At 35.5% G+C, this 16940-nt stretch overlaps 1 protein-coding gene across 1 annotated transcript; it reads right to left on the bottom strand.

The window, feature by feature from the left end:
• Positions 1-7980: 7980 nt before the first annotated feature.
• On the bottom strand, positions 7981-15780 carry LOC132635636 (L-gulonolactone oxidase 3). The gene is made up of 3 exons (XM_060352098.1): positions 14972-15780; positions 9177-9432; positions 7981-8921 (listed from the first exon to the last, which is right to left on the bottom strand). Exons 1-3 carry the CDS (start codon positions 15671-15673, stop codon positions 8098-8100), a joined length of 1782 nt encoding a protein of 593 aa, XP_060208081.1. The 5' UTR covers positions 15674-15780; the 3' UTR covers positions 7981-8097.
• Between the last annotated feature and the right edge of the window lie 1160 nt (positions 15781-16940).

The raw sequence follows: 16940 nt of genomic DNA, 5'->3' as shown, positions 1-16940 counted from the left end.
TGATGTTGATAGAATGGTCTAGCATTAATTATGGAAATGTGGTCATTCTTGACCGATCTTCCCCGTACGAGCTAAACATGATTATCTTTATAGTAGTTCTCTCAAACAAAGAATGATATTGTACTTATTTAATACGGAAAAGGGCCAAATATACCCCTGTACTATAAGAAAATGATTAAATATATTCATTGTTATATTTTCGGTCCAAATATACTCTTATCGTTATACTTTGGGCACAAATATACCCCTCCGACGTTAAAGTTATCCACCTTGAGCATCCTATCCTACTTGGCAATGATATTTAATGAGATAGATGTCACGTGGCATTGCCACCTCGTCACCCCTAACCCATTTTATTCCTCCTATCTTCCACAACTAAAATTTCCATCCCTAGTAAGGGTATATGAAAAATCCGAGGTGAGGCTTAAGGAATAATGGTTGTGGACCATTAGCAGTTTTGCATCATTAGCAACCAACTACCGAAAACACTATTGAACCGCTACTGCTTCACAATTCTCAGCCACCTCTCAACCGGATCCGTCGACTCAGGCAATCAAAAGTCCACTTAAGTTACCTATTTTAATAGTGTCGTCACATATTCAATAAAATAACGGAACAATGAATTATAATTTAATATACTCTGAAAATCATTATGTATGTTAATCATTATTCAACATATACATGGTTAAAGAATTAGGTACCACGTATATTCAAATAATATAATATAACAGACCAGTAGCAAATTACTATTTAATACTAGGCAGAATGGATAAAAAAATTCTAGAGCTCTAACTACATGATTGTAATAGAAGAAATGGTGGCGGAGGGGTGAAAATTTTAGTGGTGGAAGATGGGAGAAATAAAATGGGTTAGGGGTGATGAGGTGGCAACGCCACGTGGCATCCACCTCATCAAATATCATTGCCACGTAGGATAGGATACCCAAGGTGGACAACTTTAACGGTGGAGGGGTATATTTGTGCCTAAAGTATAACGATAAGGGTATATTTGGACCTAAAGTATAACGAGGAGTATATTTGGCCCTTTTCCAATAGTACAGGGGTATATTTGGCCCTTTTCCGTATTTAGAACTCCTAAGTTAAGCGTGTTTGGGCGAAAGTATTAATAGGATGGGTGACCCCATGAGAAGTCCTTGTGTTGCATCCCTCCTTTTGTCACTTATTTATGTCTATTTAAATTATATTTTACTTTAAAAAAAGGGAAAAGGGTCAAAAATATTCCTCTATTTTGGAAAAAGGACTAAAAATATCCTCTGTTACAAATTGAGTCAAAAGTATCCTTCCCGTCATTACAGTTTTCAAACATACCCTTGTCTTGACGGAAATCCCCCAAAATAATCTGATTTCATTTTTTAAAACCCCCTCCATCATTTAAACCCGACCCAACTAAATAATAACCCATACGATCCCTTTATTCCCCCAATTCTCTCAAACTCGTGCAAAAAACAATTCATAAATCCCTCCGATCCCACAGAAGGTTGTCCAAAAACAAAAAAGCCAAATTCAATAAATGTATAGTGCAAGGAGTCGCTGCTGCTGCTCATTTTTTGAACTATGAAGAGAGTACAAAGAAATGAACATAGTATAACTTTCAAACGTCAAGAGAGTACAAATCTGATTTTGCACATGATTGTTGCACAAAGGTGGTAGACCCAAACTACTGGAAACCATTATATTGGAAAGTTTAAAGCTCCGCCTTCCCGACTAATCAGATGGACACCATGTCCAACTATGAAGAGACACTGTTAAATTCATTAACAGTAGTTGGCTGCCTTTCATGTACTATCATTCACCACAACACAATACTCAGAACTGAAATGTAAATCAAAGAGTCCGCAATCTAAATGACACAAAATGTGATGAAAGGTACCAAAATATCCCAGTAAAAAAAAGTGACCGAAGTACCCTTTGCGTACTAAATTAGTGCGCAATAGGATTAAATTATAATTTTGCAGTTTAGTCCTATTGCGCACTAATTTAGTGCGCAATATGGTAGTATTGTTTTTCCACTCAATTTTAAAGCTCTCAAATTCACCTTTTTTTCATACTTTGACCCAAGATTAGTCATGTTTCAAAACTCCGAAATATTAATATTTTATATAGAACTTGATATCTTTTTTTGCGGACAATAATGTCAGCTCATTACATCAAGTTTACCTAAACGTTTGGATCGTCATTTTAGCGGTTGTAAAGTGCCCCGAAGTAAGTTTTGTTTGTTTGAATCTTATTATCTTTAGGTTTAAGTCTTTTATTTTATAAGGTTTTGTTTTAAGTGTTTTTTTTTTCTTGAAGGCATTACTTTTTTTCGAATGTACAAATAAAACTATTATATTAAAAAATAATTCATCCAATACGAGAGGTTAAAAATAATTGATTGCAATAACCAAATAATACATCATTATTTACAATAACAAGATATTTAAAATAATATATCAAGTCCGAGAGGCTCTTCTACCACGAGACGTACTTGCACCACTACGGCCTCGTAGGCTACACAAATGCTTATCATGGCCAAACTCCTTACACGTAGAGCACCTACGAGAGTATGTCCTATCATTGACATCCATTTGATTATGAATTCGAGTTCATGCTTTAACCTGAATTTTACGGATATACTCCTTGTTAGCAACCATTGAAAATGACTCGTTTGGCCAATAAGCTTGATCACTAAGTGGGTAGAAGTGGCTGGCATATGCTTTAGCGTAACTTTTGACGTTGTATTCCGATGCCATATAACTTGATACCGTTTTTCCCATTGACTCGAAACACTTGATGGCATGAGAACACGACATGTGGTATGTTTGCCACTTACTACAACTATACGTTCTCGTGCCCTCATAAACGGTATGTATGTTTCCTTCCCTACCCTCGTAATAACCCGTTCTGACTTCATACACACGTTCAGCCATGCTATACTCGGTCATCTTATGCAGCTGACATTTTTTCCTGTGATCCTCTATCATTTTTGAAGGTTTTGGCATCCATCTCGCACCCTCTACTAATATGGCTCTGGCTTGCTTTGTTCTTGTCACAAACCGCTCCACAACTTGCATGAAAGTCATTCTTACCATTGCAGTAACGGGTAGCTCCCGAGCAGATTTTAGCAAACTATTGAATGACTCCGAGCTGTTTGTTGTAAGTATCCCCCATCTCCTGCCTTCATCAGCATGTAATATCCATTTTTCAACTCCGATTTTCTTCAACCAAGTATATGCTTCTGGACTCATTGCCTTGACCGTCTCCATCCTCACAAGCCTTTTTTTTTTGTTGATGCTCCATCGCAGCCGCCCACATCAATTTGTTGAGTATGCCGTTTCTAAACTTTATTTGAAAATTTGCCTGATGTGCCTTAAACAATAGCGATGGTAAGCAAAAGGAAGCTGCCACCCCTCCAAAGTAGACATGCAGTGCATTATGCCTTGATGTCGATCAGATAGCACGTATATGCCCATACGTACGATCCTTAATAATATGCTGTCTCAAATGTGTCAAAAACATCCCTCATGTCTCGTTGCTCTCGTTAGCGGCAATTGCTAAAGCAAGAGGGAATATCGACCCATTGGCATTCATTCTTATTGCAATCAGTAGCTTGATGTCGTATACATCATATACATGCGTGCCATCCATGGATCTGACTGGCCAGCAGTGAGCAAAACTATCAATACATGGTTTGAATGCCCAAAACACATAGTTGAAAATATTACCGGCTAGAAGCCTCCACTCTACAATAGTTCCAGCATTGAATTTTTGTAGAACTGCCATATACCTCGGCAACGTCTTGAAAGATCCTTCCCAATTTCCATAAATCATCTCAAACGCACGCCTACGCCCAAGATATCCCTTTCTCTTGCTTAATGTTTTTTGATATACTATCTTAACGTTTCTAATGCAATATCACAAGTGTGGCGTTTGTGGAATTTTTTGATAACCCATATATCATCGAGCTTAACAATTTCCCGAATCATCCAGTGACAGCCTTGATACTGTTATCTACAAACTAGTCTCCATATTTTTCTGGTCGAATCATCAACCCTATACTCCCTAATTTCCTTGTAACAATAAATTTTAACTGCCCTTTGCAATGCCTTTTTTGGTTCGAACACCATCCCTTTTCAAGGTAGCAATCATCTTTTATAAGATCGGCCGGTTCTTTTCACATTTTTTGACGACATTGATCATCTTCTCTGGTGAAGACAAAGGCATCAGCACGACCTTGAAGATTATCTAGATATGGAATATTGTCAGAGTGCCACTGCATTAGGCTGTCGGGAGTTGGACTTTCTGGCAGCGGACTTTGCATCAATTCTATTAAATTTTCTTGTTGCCTACCAGATTGAACATTGACCTCTTTGTCATCATCATCATCATCGGTTACTTCTGCATTGTTCGGTTCGCTATCACTTGATGATGTCTCACAATAATTTAGACAATCATCACCATCTAAGAAAGACCTCTTCCTAAACGAAAAGTAACATATTTTAAGTACCAACATCAAATATATATGGATTATTTAATATCAAGGTGATGAACCTACCGATATTGATCTATATTGACATGGTTTGGAGAAAGATCATCTCTACCGAACTGAGTGGATTGCCCAAAATCAATATTTGGTTCCACTGGCGAGTTTTGTGAATAATTTTCAGCTCCACCGAACTGAGAGTTTTGCCCAATATTACTCATATTAGGTGTATAACCTCTAAAAAGATACCAAAAATGGTTTTTTACCAATAAATAAAATAAAGACGTGCTACTAAACAGAATAATAATTTAAAAATGGATATTTACCAATTTTCAATATAAGTTTGATTAAATTGCTGGCTTAGAGTTTCCAGCGGCACTTGACCACTCAAAATGTGTCCATAAGAACTAAAGTCCCCATAAGTGTTATGATGAGTAGGCTGGACTTGAGGGACTTCTTCAGGTATCTTTTCTATATACATTTCAAGAACATAAATGACGACTAAATCCCTATATTCTTCGGGCGCCCTCAAATAATCGCTCAAAGAGTTCATCATTAATATTCGACACACTATAAAGCACTAAGCCTCGTGAAACGCTATGTGGATATCTACCAATTACAGATAATCTATATTTTGTGGGATCAGTGTTCATTTTTTTGTGTAGGTAAGTGACTAATGTTTCGTAATTTAAGGTTGTTGGAAACTTTACATGGGTTTTTGGTTTGATACTATAACGAACGGTAATATTGTCATCAAGTATATCTCCATCCCATAATAGAGAAACCTTAATAGTTGAAGATGGAGAAGACATTTTTTCTCTGAAATTTGGTTTTTTTCAAGAACTTAAAAGACTTAAAGTTATGAAATGGATGAGTTTTTACCTCATCCAACATTCATATTAAATAGGAAAAATATGAGCGCAAAAGTGAACATTTAAAAAACGTGGGAAACCTATTGCGCTTGAAAATACTGCGCAATACTTTTGCGCATGCAAATGTTGCGCAATAGGATAAGATTTATGAAAGAATGGAGCATTGTATTATCACATCAAGCCTAGTGTGTCATAAAAAGTGGACAATCATAGTGTGTCATCTGTAGCTCATATATTGCACATTTAAATGTTGCGCAATACAAGTTAGTGCCATAAAAAGCAGACAAATAATGCAGCATTGTGTTGTCCCATCAAGCATAGTGTTTCATAAAAAGCGGTCAAATAATGTAGCATTATGTTGTCACATCAAACATAGTGTGTCATAAAAAGCAGACAAGCATGGTGTGTCATCTATGGCTCATATATTGCGCATTTAAATATTGCGCAATACAAGTTTGTGTCATAAAAAGCAGACAAATAATGCAGCATGGTGTTGTCACATCAAGATAGTGTGTCATAAAAAGTGATCAAATAATGGAGCATTGTATTGTCACATCAAGCATGGTGTGTCATAAAAAGCGGACAAGCATAGTGTGTCATCTATGGCTCATATATTGCGCATTTAAATATTGCACAATACTAGTGTCATAAAGCGGACAAATAATGCAGCATGGTGTTGTCACTTCAAGCATAGCGTGTCATTAAAAGCGGTCAAATAATGGAGCATTCTGTTGTCACATCAAGCATAGTGTGTCATCTATGACTCATATATTGCGCATTCAAATGAAGTTTAGAAATGGCACACTCAACAAATTGATATGGGCGGCTGCGATGGAGCATCAACAAAAAAAATGGCTTGTGAGGATGAAGACGATCAAGGTAGTGAGTCCAGAAGCATATACTTAGTTGAAGAAAATCGAAGTTGAAAAATGGACATTACATGCTGATGAAGGCAAGAAATGGGGGATGCTTACAACAAACAGCTCGGAGTCATTCAATGGTTTGCTAAAATCTGCTCGGGGACTACCCGTTACTGCAACGGTAAGAATGACTTTCATGCAAGCTGTGGAACAGTTTGTGACAAGAACAAAGCAAGCCATAGCCATATTAGCAGAGGGTGGGAGATGGATGCCAAAACCTTCAAAAATGATGAAGTATCACAGGAAAAAATGTGAGCTGCACAAGATGGCGGAGTATAACCTGGCTGAACGTGTGTATGAAGTCAGAACAGGTTATTACGAGGGTAGGGGAGGAAACTTACATACCGTTTATGAGGGCACAAAAACATGTAGTTGTGGTAAGTGGCAAACATACCACATGCCATGTTCTCATGCCGTCAAGTGTTTCGAGTCAATGGGAAAAACGGCATCAAGTTATGTGGCATCGGAATACAGCGTCAATAGTTACGCTAAAGCATATGCCGACCACTTCTACCCACTTGGTGATCAAGCTTATTGGCCAAACGAGCCATTTTCAATGGTTGCTAACAAGGAGTGTATCCGTAAAATTCGGGTTAACGCACGAACTCGGATGCACAATCAAATGGATGTCAATGATAGGACATACTCTCGCAGGTGCTCTACGTGTAAGGAGTTTGGCCATGATAAGCTTTTGTGTAGCCTACGAGGCCGTGATGGTGCAAGTACGTCTCGTAGTAGAAGAGTCTCTCGTACTTGATGTATTGTTTTAAATATTTTGTTATTGTAAATAATGATATATTATTTGGTTATTGCAATGAATTATTTTGAACCTCTCGTATTGGATGAATTATTTTTTAATATAATATTTTTATTTGTACATTTGGAAAAATGTAATGCCTTGACTAAAAAATAAAACACTTAAAACAAAACCTTATAAAATAAAAGACTTAAATCTAAAGATAACAAGATTCAAACAAACAAAACTTATTTCGGGACACTTTATAACCCCGAAAACGATGATCCAAACATTTAGGTAAACTGATGTAATGAGCCAACATTATTATCCGCAAAAAAAGATATCAAGTTCTATATAAAATATTAATATTTCGGAGCTTTGAAACATGACTAATCTTTGGTCGAAATATGAAAAAAACGTGAATTTGAGAGCTTTAAAATTGTGTGGAAAAAATATAACACCTATCGCACACTAATTTAGTGCGCAAAGAGTAGTTTTGTTACTTTTTTTTTAATGGATTATTTTGATATCCGAACTCACTTTTTGGGTCATTTAAGTTGCAGACTTCATCATTGATGGAGCTAGTCAATGTCTGGTAAGAGACGGTAGAGGAAAAAGACAATAGTTGTGAGCCTGTACTTCAATATGGAATGCAACCATGTGAGGAATCGAGATTTAGAAGAAAAGATGATTAAGATCTTGATTTTTTCACAAAAAGCTATAGATTGGCAGAAATACATGGATGATCCCTTAAATTTGTCAGTAAATTTTATTTAGATATCCGAATTACAATCTATTTCAATTAAATATTTGAACACATGATAAAGTGTACCGTCTATTTGACATTTTCGGCTCAATGTTCGAAATTTTTTTTGCGCGTATTCTTAATCACCTATTACGTTGATAAGTTAATCACTTAAATTATCTTTAATTATACACATTAATCTCAATAAGGCGTAAAACCATAGGCTTGTTCCAATTCGAGTGCCACATTTTATTGTTTTTGTTTTTCTGGAATTAGAATTTTGCATCAAGACAAAGCAGAGGTGCATTATATCTGGACATTTCCAGTGGATAAAATATTTATTCACCTTGTTGAAGTTGATGAAAATCTACACACACGTGCTTCTTGATAAACTAGCCCTGGCTTGCAAAAGTAACCTTTTGATGGACTACAATGCCTATCTTCGGAACAAATACACAACCCTTCTAATGCACATCCATCACCCTTTAAACCTTCTTGTTTTCCAAACAATATTTCATCAGACCATTCACTAGAAAATATATTCTTAGGATCCAATTCATTCTTGGCAGCAACAAACTTGTTAAATTTTGGATACTTCTTTTGTGCATCAAGAAATGCTACATTCCTATTCTTAGCCCAATGTGGCTTAGCCCCATACTTAACAAATGCCATTTGCTCAACTTCCTCCCAAATATCTTGGTTTAATCGCGGGGTTAAGGCATCACTAGCGCGATAATAGTTAAAATCAACGACCACTGAATCTTCTCCTTCGCCTAAATAGGCCTCCGAGGCCTTGATAAAACGAAAGAGAAACCCGTTATAAATGTCAACCCCACACATGCTTTCTGGCTTGGCCAAATCACGTAATTTTTTTACGTCACGTATGAAATCTCCGAAGTTTGAATGTGGGAGTATGGCTGTGGATTCATAGAAGAAGAGTCCATTGATTCTTGGATCCCAAGCACATGTACTGGTGATGTCTAGTGGGGATGAGTATAAACATGAACCTGAAGTTTGCATTTTCCCTTGATGGCCCACTACTGGATATCCGGTGAAGATTAATTTGTTGTTCTTCAATCCATTTGCTATCAATTTCTTATATGCCACGAAAGAACTCGCCATTATGCATTTTCCACCCACGTTTCTCGCATTTTCATACCCCTTTTCTGTAAATTAAAAAGGTATTTCCGTAACTAAGTATACGTAATTACTGGAAGACAAATTAAAATTACAAGTAAAAAAGTTCAGATATGTTTAATTTCATGAAAGGTTATGTATTTGATTTAAACTATAAGGGGAGCAAGAGGGTTCATTATTGAATCACGTCACATAAGTGTTTAAGCAACTTACTCTAATAATAATGTGGGAAATTAAATTCTACCAAAATAATTTCATAAAAGTGAAAGATGTGATAACAATACCTGTGGCTCGAACAGACTTGGACAGCAGAATAGGATTGGATTGAAATCCAAGAAAATCATTGACGCCATCGCCAGATGTGTTTAAAGGGACTCTATTATCATATCTATACACGGCAATATGTCTAGAAGGGTACCATTGAATGTCACCAAATTCATTCTTCCTTGCATGTTCCATAAATTCATCTTCTATATGACTATCATTTGTGAAATTGAATCTTATACTTCTCTTGAATGCTGGCTCCAATTGGAATGTCACCTATTATAAAATCAAAGAAGATGTTCTTCATTGCAATTAACGAAAAGGAGATGTACTCTTTATACACAGCTACTAGATGATCGATCAGGTAGAGACAGTATTAGGATATACAATAAACCATGTGTTCGGTCATACTATTTTTATAAATTAATTATTTATCTATTTATTCAATCCAATAAAGCTTTACATTGAATTGAGAAGTTATTCGTTGTGTCATTTTACTTAGCACATAACAGATGATATAATGTATAGAGTTTTAGCATATACAAAAAATAATTAAATTATCAGTTCTTATAAGTTATAAAGTTTAAGTTCACAATTTAAAAGGAAAACCAGACACGCTATTAAAAGCATTTTTCATCTTTCCCAAACACCACAAAAAGTAGAAAAAAGAGCTTAAATGACAAAAAACACTTAAAATAAGCTAATCCAAACATCCTCTGAATGGAGCAAGTAGAGATAAGTGATTTTATATGCACTACATAAAATAAATTCTCGAGTCCATTAAATGTATTTATACTCTTAATATTTATATAATTATTATAAGCAATGTATATTGTTTAATGTTTTGATTTATCAAAAAGTGAAATTCTTTTCTGGATAAATATTATGTCTGATAAGTTGGACGATGACAATATGCATTTACAAAACAATAATTAGTTGACAGGATTCTCGATATAGAGATTGATGAATCCATTTATAAAGTGAAAAGGGTGAAAAATATCCCTCTATTTTGGGAAAAGGGCTAAAAATATCCTCTATTACAAATTTGAATCAAAAATACCCCTTTCGTCATTAAAGTATTCAAATATACCCCTGTCTTAACCGAAATCCCAAAAATAATCCGATTTCATTTTTAAACCCGACCCAACTAAATAAAAAACTCATATGGGTTACCCGCTCCTGTGCCTAGTGGTTCTAGATGTTGGATTCGGGAACAAGTTGGTCGCATATGGGTTTTTTAGGTAATTGGGTCAGGTTTAAATGGAGCGGGTGTAAAAATGAAATCAAATTATTTTGGGGGATTTGGGAATTTCTATTAAGATAGGGGTATATTTGAAAATTTTAATGACCGAAAGAGCATTTTTTACCAATTTTGTAACGGGGATATTTGTATACGGTAAAAACCGGATGCGAGGCAAACCGGTGGAGCGAGGGGACCGACTGATCTGCCTTCTTCGTCATTGGAACGACCAAGCCCGGTGACCCGAGCATTCGTGATCGTTGGTCCGAATTGATCGTGGCCGCTGGTCCGTTTGACCGGGGCCGTTGGTCCGAATTGATCGTGGTCGCTGGTCCGTTTGATCATAGCCGTTGGTCCGAATTGATCGTGGCCACTGGTCCGTTTGATCATAGCCGTTGGTCCGAATTGATCGTGGCCGCTGGTCCGTTTGATCATTGTCGTTAGTCTGTTTGATCGTGGCCGTTAGTCCGGGAAATCGTGGCCGTTAGTCTGGGAGATCCTGGCCGTTAGTCCTTTTTGGTCATGGCCGTTGATCCGGGAGATCCGTTACGCGGTTGTCACGCGTCGATAGCGTCCTGCCATGGTCAACCACCAACCATGCGTGCGTCAGATCGTACGGCCAACCTAATCCCACCAAATCTGCTCAGAGCTGTCCTTTTTATTATTGTTCTAATCATTTGTATGGGAAGAGGCCCATAGAGGCACCACTATAAATAGAGCACATCCCCCTCCTTTGTAAGGATTGACTCCTTTACTTTCCAAGAACATTTATAATAAAAGAGCTCATATACACAATCTCTCTCCCTCAATATCTGATCCGGTCAAGGCCATTTGTTTCCATTTATGTTGTGCTTCTTCCATTAAGTATTGAACATAGCTTCTAAATGTTCATGTCCATAGCAAATCGAGCAAATTATCGTTATTAGCCGTTTTATTACTAAATACTCACACGCTTATTTTCCACTATAAAACATATATCAAGATCCAAGCACATATCTTATACCCGCATACAAATTCAATTGATTTCCTAAATTCGGGATAAACAATATTTTTAATCACTTTTCCAAAATAGAGGAGCTTTTACCCTTTTCCCTTTTATAAATTTCCACGCGTATATCCAGCCGACTGATTTTGAGGCTCAGTGCTGTCCTACTAGAGCACAAAGATACTACTATACTACTTTAGTTATTAGGCAAATCAATTAACATGAGGACAACAACTATAAATTGTAGTACACGACTGGATATTTTTGGGTAAAGTTTGGACAACTTGTTATTCCCAGCTGTACTGCACTTCCTGGGATATATCGAGAAGCTGCAATGTTAATTTCTTGAAACTCGACTTTTTTGGAGCTATCAGAAGTACAAGTTACGTATGGCCAACTCACAAAACTGACAAAAGGCACTTAAACCGGTAATTAGCTTACTAGGTCGTACTGGTCCATATTTTACTTGTTGAATTCTAAATATACAAGTAGGTCTAGGCCTTAACTCCTCACCACAATGGTGTGGGTTGCAATTAAAAAGAATTAGAAACCTAAAGAAAGTTAAAATTTTCAAATAAACTAAAAGGAAAAAAGTATTTCTCTACATATAACGAAACAAGAGCAGTGTTAAGAATAGCAAAAGAAAAAAGAAAAAGATATTGGAGAGCCCTTCCGCTAATCCAAGATATCGTTAACTTGAGGATCCAACTAAAGAAGAAATTTTGAAAGAGAAGAAAGATTTTAGATAGGAAAAATTAGTTATGCTAGAAACCTAAAACCTTTCTTGAATTGGCTTGTTTACAAATGCACAAAAGTGTCCCTATTTATATTTGTCTAGGAATGGTTCTAGCACCGCTAAAAATCTCTATTTTTTCACTGAAAAATTTTTAGTGGCTATTTTCCATTGAATGTCCGTGGGATAAATCTAAATAGTAGTGTTTTCACACGACAAAATCATGAAGTTTTCCAGCGTTTCAATGAGAACATATTTCTCACCATGCGTTTTCCCAGTGAGCTGATTCAGTTGGAAAATCACGTTTTATAACATAAATTTTTCACTAAATGTCGGTGGAAAAAACCTCTATTTCTAGTAGTAACATTTCGGAGAGAATCTAGTTAACCTAATCTTCGTAACGCAACTTTCTAAAAGCAATATTTAGGAACTTTTATAGTTTAAAAAAACCAACTTAATTTATTGTTTCGCAAGGAGTAGTTATTATTCGATTAAACAAGTTCGATTATAAATCACCAGATTTATACAAATGTTTAGTAACTAATCGACCAGCTTGTTAATTTTGGCACTTAGTTGGTGTCCTGATGGAAAATGTCAAATGTCATTCTCACGGATGAGGCTCCCTCCGGTGCTAGATCTGTCCAGTTCCTCCAGTCCTACACTAAATGAATTACACGTGTCTCTTTAATTTTTTGGAGGACCAGATTTATTTCATTAACCAAATAACATTAACTATGATTATTAACAGTTCTCTCTCCTCTGTCTTCCCTTTCCCTATCAGTAAAGAAACCCGTCTCTTGCTTTAAAAACTCTCTGGAAACAGAGCAAGTAGATTCAAAATCTATTTCTATAAACCAAATAATTAAAAAAAAAAAAAATCTCCGACTCCGGAAACTTTATCATGTCTGAACAAAATTTTCAAAAAAGCAAGACTGAAACGGAATGAAAAGCCCCTATTGAAGATTACAGTTATAAATGCAATAAGAGAAAAAGAAACCCAAGAAATCAAATAGAGAATTTTATATACGAAATAAATTGAATTCTGCATCCAAGTGGAATCTCTAGGTCCTTTAGTTGACCTTTATATTTGTATAGAAACCCCAAGTTGAATTTCTTATCTTCTGAAGAAGACAACAAAGCTGTGTCAATCACCATTTCCCCAAAATCAAGCTTCAAAGTAGTCTCATTGTTCGGCTTGTTGAAATTTTATAACCCAAGTGCATCCTTTGAGATCATCTAAATTTCTTGCTTTCTCACTTCCGCCATTCTCCGTTCTCATTGCAAATAACAACCCTCTTTATCCCAATCTGGAATTAACGGACTCTAAATTAACCTCCCCATTTTACCCGATTGGAATTGATGGAAATGGATGCAAAGCTCAGGGAGACATAGGTACTTGGAAGAAGGGAAAAGATGATGAATGTACTCAACTTTGGATTATTGTGAAATCTACTGTTTCTTCTTGTTATAGCTTTTGGTTTTAGTTAATAACTGGATTTTCTTTGCAAAAAAAAAAAAAAAACATTGTAGATTCCATGGTATTATGGTTCAACGAGTAAAATGGTGACTGTTAATCAAGGGAGAAAATGGCCAAAGTAGTAAGAGAGATAATGCTTGACCATGGTTAAAATCATTTAGTTAAATAAATTAATCTGGTCCATTAAAATTTTTAGAGGACAGATGTAAGCAATATAAGGACCAAGAAGGAACTGGGACAGATCTAGCACTGAGGGGAGCCTCATCACATTCTCACTAGCCAGATCATCTTCCAATTCTTCAGCCAAAATAGAAAAAAGAAGTGTCTTTCTTTATTTTTTCTTCTTTTATCTGTTTTGGTAAATTCCAGGAAAGTCTTGAGTCAATATCATGATGAATACTCCTTAATGAAGATAAATTTTCAAACAAAGATATCCCTGACATTTGGACTAATTTTTTTAGGATAAGGATAGTAATGATTTTATGGCAAGCAAAACAGACATTTTATGAGATCCATAAAGGATAAAAACGAAACGAATTAGCTCATCCTCACACTCGCAGGGGAAAGAATCATGATGTGATGTGCCAATTACTTACATGTAATCGTAAGCTATTTCATTCTCTGATGAAACCATTCTTAAAAAGGTGAATTACGAAAATCAAAAGAAACCAACGTAATTAATTTTATTGGATAAAAAAAAATCTGGATATATAAAGAAAGAAGAAACTTCTAGACAGTTTTTATAATATATTACATGCAACTATCCATAAAAAGTGGAACTTCTGAGAGCCCGTTTGGATTGCTTATAAGTTGTTTTCAATTTTTTTTAAGTGTTTGATTGACTAGCTTAAAGTCATTTTGTGCATAAAATAAGCCCAAAAAAATAATTGAGTCCGTTTGGCTTAGCTTATCTAAAGCAGCTTATAAGCTGTAACCTATCCCAACTTATTTTTTTTGGCTTATAAACTTTTTTCAGTTTATAAGCCGCTTATTTTAAGTCCATCCAAACGGGCTCTAAGATTAGAAATAAGACAAATTACTTACTAATATAGTATGATAAAATATATACATGCATGTGAAAAAATTATTTATACAATTTTTTTTTAATTTAACCATCCAAATTCGAAGTTCACTGCCTCAGTCAATTTCAGATTCCAGTGGGATAAGCTCACTGAGTGATAAATCGCTCTTTACCTAAAAGTATTTCACTCACTAAGCTCGAAGCCAAAATAGGAGGAAGGGATAAAGAAAATCTTTTGTTGAGGGTAAAGACTAAATATTTTATGATCCGACGAGTGGTCCCCCGTAACTAATTAATTTTATTGCGTAAAACAAGGAAACAAAAATTGGGATATAAAGAAAGAAAAAAAAAAGTCTTACCTTAGAAATGATTCCAAGCAATCCAAGAGAAACTTTAGCAGCATTGAAAAGTGGATCGTGTGGTGTCAATTTGATTATTTTAGCATAACCTTCAAATTCATTAGCTGGTACAATGAGACTTAGACCAATAACATGATCATGAACTGCTCCTCCTTTGCCCCACCATGAACTACCGTGAGCACCTGTACTTATTACTCCAGCAACAGTCACTCCTTCCCAATATGTAGCAGCCACCAAACTCAACTTTGCCTTTTCGATCGTATCGATAAGTTTTCGTAGTCCCACTCCACCATCAGCAGTGACCGTAAGTTCTTCCATGTTAATATCGATGTTCGAGTCATATTTTTCAGTGCTAATGAAAACAAATTCTTTTGAGTTACCAGGGCATGCTAGTTTAGGAATTGTGTGTGAAAATCTTGTGACAATTTTGACTTTAAGGTTGTTTTTATTTCCATTGGCTAATGCGTCACGAAGTTCTTCTTCGGTTGTGGGATAGACAATTTTTGGGGCGTGACATGTTTGTCTATCACCCCAAACACCGTAGGAATTGGAAAGTTGGCAATTTGATGTTGAGTTGATGTTGTTGCATTTGATAGGGTCTGGTGGTGGCATAGAAGAAGAGATGGTTAAAAGCGTGGCTATTGAAATCCATAGAAGGACAAGGTGGTGGCCATGGCAGAGCCATAAAAGAATATCGGCCATTATTTGAAATCTTGGGTTGTAATTAATGATGGAGGGGTGTATATAAGGATGAATGTTAGCTTCAAAGGGAAGTCTAGGTGGGGTTGGGACATATGGCCATTGAGTGCAGCATTTTAGGCCTTTTACGTAAAGTCCAAACAAAGAAAGACATATGTGACCTATATAAATAGTGTTCCCCATTTTAATTTGTGTGTCTTAATTCTCTGTTTAGTTCTTTTAAAAAAGAATGTTTGTTTCTTTTTTCCGACAACACTTTAATTCTAATTTTTCACATGACATGTTTAAAATCATAAAGTTAAAAGATATTTTGGTACATATTTTCAGTGGCGAATTTATAGCTAAAATTTGGGACACGTGAATTCATGATCTCTCCGTAAAACTAGGTATTTTATGTATATATTTTTTAAAAGTGGTATAATATTGTCTTCTGGAACCCATGTTATAAGAAAGCTAAATGGTGCACTAATTGATTGAATGTTGAGCTATTTAATTACCTAGAGGACTAGGAATCAATTCCCACTTTATACATTTTTTTTCTTCTTTTCTTTTTAATCGTGCACACATGTTCTAAAAATGCTAGAGTCGCTTATGTATATTCGTACTACATATCTTTACTATAAGACTAAAAAATTCAAAAATCTAATTTACTTTCTTAAACTTCGTACTAAATCAAAACAAGACAAATAAATTGAAATGGAGGGAGTGGTAAATATTATGGATTTTTTTTTAACTTATATACTTTGATATTTAAAGAATCTGAAACTTGTTTTAATAGTTGCTTGTTGATATATTCTGACTTAAGCTGACTTTATAAATGAGTTTCACGCGTTAGTGTACTAAAATAAAATACATAAATAAACAAATGAAGACAAGCATTTGAGTGTGGAGATGCTCATCAGTTTTGACTTTTTGTCTAATATTTCCTATGTTTTGGTGCTTTTCCTTGCGCATGTGTAATTTGGAGTTCGGAACCAAAATGACCCAATAAAAGACGGGTTGAACTAAAATACTCCAGAAAAAAAAAAGTGTGACAAAAGTACATACTGCCTTAAAGAGCTCTTTTTGTCTTTTTTTTTCTTTTGGTTAAACTCCTCTTTCTTTTATATGTTCTCACTTTTTTTACGTACATTAGTCATAGATTAATCATGCTTCGAGATTCCGAAACTTGAATATTTTATATAGAACCCTACTTATTTTTGTGCGATTAATAAGGTAGGCTCAATACATCAAGTTTAAGCAAAACTTCGGATTGTCATTTTAGTGGTTG

The sequence above is a fragment of the Lycium barbarum genome, chromosome 4 (genome assembly GCF_019175385.1).
Source record: "Lycium barbarum isolate Lr01 chromosome 4, ASM1917538v2, whole genome shotgun sequence".
Lineage (NCBI taxonomy): Eukaryota > Viridiplantae > Streptophyta > Magnoliopsida > Solanales > Solanaceae > Lycium > Lycium barbarum.
This window is presented reverse-complemented; position numbering and strand designations above follow the sequence as displayed.